Genomic DNA, 4,669 nt, shown 5'->3' on the forward strand with positions numbered 1-4,669 from the left:
ATTCAGGTTTGCATTGAGAGCATTATCATAAATTAATACATTATAGTGTTATCTGTGACAGTCGGGCATCAGCAACAATGCTCATCAACAGTGCATAGAGGGTTTTTTTTATTTGTTTTTTTGACACACATAGGCACACATACGCAAGCGGGCCAACACAATCACACTTTCACAAACACGTGCACATAATAACATATGTTTAGAAAATTGCAACAGGCTCAGTGTTTCACAGTTTTGCTTGTCTATATTCCAACACAAAAACTGTGACAATGTATTTGGGAAACAGTGTCCCTAAGCAGGAAAAAAAAAAGACTGTATCAAGCTCTGTGGTTTCCTCCGTCTCTTTATTTTAATTAAAAAAAAAATAAACAGGGAAATCTCTCAGCCCTGTGAGCGAATGTGTGGGTGTGAAAAAATAAGGAGACGAGAGTAAGAAAGACATTGAAGGGGAGAGTAAGGGGAATAGAAAGAGACAAAGACGGGGAGTCAGGGAGGGAATAGGTGGTATTTAAAATGAAGATGACACCCGGGATAGTTTCCATTGTGCCTCAGCATGCTCTCTTGAGATGGGAGTGACTTAACATTTCACAGTCTCCTGTGAAACACAGGCACAGTGAGACATAAGCACACACACATCCTCATAGGAGAGTCTTGTTTGGCTCAGAACACATACGAAGGCTTTCTCTTGAGGTGACAAGAAGGGAAATAGAGTTCAGTCTGCAGTTTCACAATGATGGGCGGGGGGGGGGACACATTACTCCACTGCAAATCACACGTTCTAATTTTAACTGTGGCGTGCTCATTTCATCATTGGAGGTTCGGTGTGTGGTGTGCGTGCACTCTTATCAATGAATGGGCGTGCAATGTATGTGTGTGTGAACAGTGCTACAGATTTATTTATTCATAGAAATCACCAAACCATCGCTGTACCTGTTTTGCTTATTTACTGTCAATACATAAAACATGAATGATCCAGCCTGGCAGAGTCGCCCTTTCATTTCCTCTCATTTCCCGAATTCAATGGAAATTTCACCGAAATTGATTAAATCCACATGGATATCAGTGTAAGTAGAGATCTGAATCTGGGATATTTACACATGTGTGTAAGAGGCATGAGTGGTCAATCCTAATATGTATATTTTGAGATCACTCCTCAGATGCATCCTTATTCAGTGTCTCTCAAAACATCATTTTATTCCCATCCGCTGATTGACAGCCGATCATCCATCCATCTGTCAATCCATCTTCTTCTGCTCATGCAGTTTAGGGTCTGTCATAGCCCTGACAGCTGATTATGTTTCATGCATGTCTGTCATGCTGAGTTGACACCATTAACATGTTTGCATCAACATGGGGGTGTGCAAAAAAAAAGAAAAGAAAAGAAGAAGAAGCATATATTCAGCAGTATGTCAGCACCTCTCTGTTTTGTGTACTTGTGGTCTTTGGATGTTTTTTTTAAATGGCTTAGGGTCAGCTCTGGGTTGTCAAAACAGGGGTTGGTTCTTATAAGGCAGAACTGGCAAGCACCAGTTACACATGCAGGTGGAAAAGTGGCATCAGGTCCAAATCTTGGGAAAGTCACACCTTGTATTCTCACTCTGATGATGCGGTTTCACTGGAATGATCTGTTAAGAGTCCTTTCCCCAAACCTTATTCAAAACAATTCATGAAGTGATGATGTGAATATTTCCAAATTGTAACTGAATATAATTGCAGTCTATACAAGAGTCAGGCAGCATATGAGTGAAACATGTCCACATACCTTTTGGAAAGTTTCTCATTATAGCTATATTTATTAATAATTTTATATAATTTTAATTGCATTGGCAGGTGTTGACTTGAAGTAGCTGCTTCGGTCACTTGCGCGCAGGTTTTCACACCTGTTATTGTCTCTGGGTTGCAAAGGCTTCCCACGTCAGATCTAGCTAGTCTTTTAAAGCCTGAACAAGCCTTAAGTGTAAAGGTAAGCTTTTAGCAGTGTATTTGGAAGTTAAAGTGTTAACTAAATACTTAGTCGCTGGCAAACTCGCGGTGAAACAATTTCATGTTTTATTGTTTTCTGCCGGGACTGGTAGAGGTGCTCTAACGTGTGGTAGCAGAAAGATGCTAACGTTAGCTTTATCAGTGAAGCTAACGAAGCATTGGTGGCTAGTTTAGAGTTAGACGTTCTTTCCAGTTTGAAACGGGTAAACTTGTTCATATTTTTCCTACTGTCAATTAATTTCAGCTCGGTCGATACTTTTGGTTATACTAGCTAACTCGTCGTTTACTTTTGATAGCAGCTAACTAGTTAGCCTCTCAGCTAAACCGCAAAGCTGCAGAAAATGCACACTTAAATTTTGTGTTGGCGCTGTGGGCTAAAGGAAAAGGGAAATGTTATCGCCCATAGACATCACAACTTATCATCAGCTGTCAATAAGCTAGGGGTTGTTACTTTTGGTTTGCTGTTAATCGTGTAGTTAGTGTAGCTTTATTGGGATTATATATTTAAACAAAAATGTCATTTCATGAGTATGAGTATTAAAAGCTGTCAAGGCAAAATGGGATGAACACACTCATTCCTACTTTTGTTAAATATGTATAAATGCAACAGTAGCAACTTCACGCCACCATAGGGCGAGAGGCGGGTACACCCCGGACAGTTCGCCAATCCGTTTTATTTATGTATGTATGTATGTATGTATGTATGTATTTGCAGGTTGTTCGAACACCATGACTAGTCGAGGAACATTTAAATATTCGAGAAGAGGTGCTGCTAGTTTCTGGTCTTTGTCAGACTGTGAGCTGAGCCCACGCCCTCACTGTCCTCAGGTCCACAAGACAGACGATGCAGACATTTACACTGATGCTGCTGGGCTGAGGTAATGGGGAAAAAAAATATGACCGCCACCTTGTCACATGCTGTGTCCACCTGTTTGGACAAGGACTTAACTTTTGTATGTGTTCCTACTCACCTCCGTATGATTGGTGGAGAGACTTGAAATGTCCTTGCACACAAACCCTGCCTTTAAACGCGACAGATACACTTTCACGTTTCTCTTGCACATGCTGGGACAGAGGTAACTAATTTTCTGTTTCACTGCGGGGGAGTGCACTCTTGATGCGTGGGTCAATAAAACCAGGATGTAACTGTTTCTTTGTCAACAGCAATTTGGATTTTATTGTGTCTTACTGAGGCTTCACAGCAGGCAGGTGAACAGCTTGCTAATGAGTCCAGTGTCCGGTCCAAAATTGGGCACATTACACTCTGTTACTAATGAGTGCACCCATTGTTTCAAGACAGTGAGAAAGACAGTGGCTCTTGTGGTTGTGAAACTTCTCGTGTACTTCATTTTAATCTGCTCTGAACTTTTACAGCCTCATTCATTTACTTATGCAGTTCTATTTTGTGTGTGCAGTCTTAGCAGGTTGTTAGTAGTTTTTTTTTTTAAGAGGAAATTGTAGGTGAGAATTATCTTAAAATAAAAGCAGCTGATAATACTGTTAATTTTTAGCTGTTTGTGCTGACTGAATAAGGGATCAGCTGTTCATTTCCTAGTGGGTCTGTGTTTGTTGCCCTCCTAGGACAAACGAACATGCAGCTGGAGACTACGATACAGCACCAGAGGCTCTGCTTTCTGAAGGAGACCACAGACCCCAAATCGAAAAGGGCTCCGTCCCCACACTCAGCCATAATTATGATTCTGGTGACATAATGTTGGAAAATGAGGTAACTATATGAGTATACACAGATCAGGCGTAACACCTTGACCACCTACCTAATATAGTGTTGGCCCACCTTTGCTGACAAAAGAGGCCTGACCTGTTAATACATGGACTCTGCTAGACCCCTGAAGGTGTGCTGTGGTATCTAGCACCAAGATGTTAGCAAGCAGATCAGTCAAGTTTTGTAAGTTGTGTGGTGGAGCCTTATTTGTCCACAACATTTCACAGATGCCTGACTGGGTTGAGATCTGTGGAATTTGGAGGCCAAGCCAACACCTCAAATATGTTGTTGTGCTCAGCAAACCCTTTCTGAACCTTTTTTTGCTTTGTAGCACATTATCCTGCTGAAGGAGGCCACAGCCATCAGGTAATACTGTTTCCATGAAAGGGCGTACATGGTCGCCAACAATGCGAGGTGGTATATGTCAAAATAACATCCACATGGATGGCAGGACACAAGGTTTTTCAACAGAACATTGTCCAAAGCATTACACTGCCTCTAAGGCTACGTCCACACGTACACGGGTATTTTTGAAAACGGAGATTTTCCGTTTTCGTTTTAAAAAATAATCCCGTCCACACGTAAACGCAGAAATGAAGGAAAATGCTGCTAGGAACACGCCAAAGCAACAGGTGGCAATATATTCCTAACCGTGTAGAAATGTTGGCCAATCAGAAGTCTAGAAGCCTCGGTGGGAAAAAGTAAACAAAGATGGGGCATAGAAGCAGAACCGAGTTGTATGTGTGGACGGACAGTAACTGTGTGTATATGTAAGCATTTAAACACTGCAGAGAGTAGAATTAACAGTAACAGTATTGTAGAAATTCATTTCACCGAAACAATAACGTGGCGCACAGTGTAACGTCAAAAAAGGCGCACACCTTTAAAAGGCGCACACCTTTAAAAGGCGCACACCTTTAAAAGGCGCACACCTTTAAAAGGCGCACACCTTTAAAAGGCGCA

The 4,669-nt window shown here is 41.5% G+C and overlaps 1 protein-coding gene across 2 annotated transcripts in view; it reads left to right on the plus strand.

The window, feature by feature from the left end:
• The first annotated feature begins 1,838 nt into the window (after positions 1-1,838).
• Positions 1,839-4,669, plus strand: part of adad2 (adenosine deaminase domain containing 2) — a 17,576-nt gene continuing 14,745 nt past the window's right edge. Inside the window, exons 1-3 of one of the 2 annotated variants that reach the window (XM_005727802.1) lie at positions 1,839-1,963; positions 2,699-2,861; positions 3,565-3,709. In XM_005727802.1, the coding sequence (XP_005727859.1) occupies positions 2,713-2,861; positions 3,565-3,709 (294 nt within the window). In that variant the 5' untranslated portion in view covers positions 1,839-1,963; positions 2,699-2,712. The other variant, XM_005727803.1, reaches the window with a different exon arrangement.

Source organism: Pundamilia nyererei, unplaced genomic scaffold, assembly GCF_000239375.1.
Source record: "Pundamilia nyererei isolate P.nyererei 1_Seehausen unplaced genomic scaffold, PunNye1.0 scaffold00026, whole genome shotgun sequence".
Taxonomy (NCBI): Eukaryota; Metazoa; Chordata; class Actinopteri; order Cichliformes; family Cichlidae; genus Pundamilia; species Pundamilia nyererei.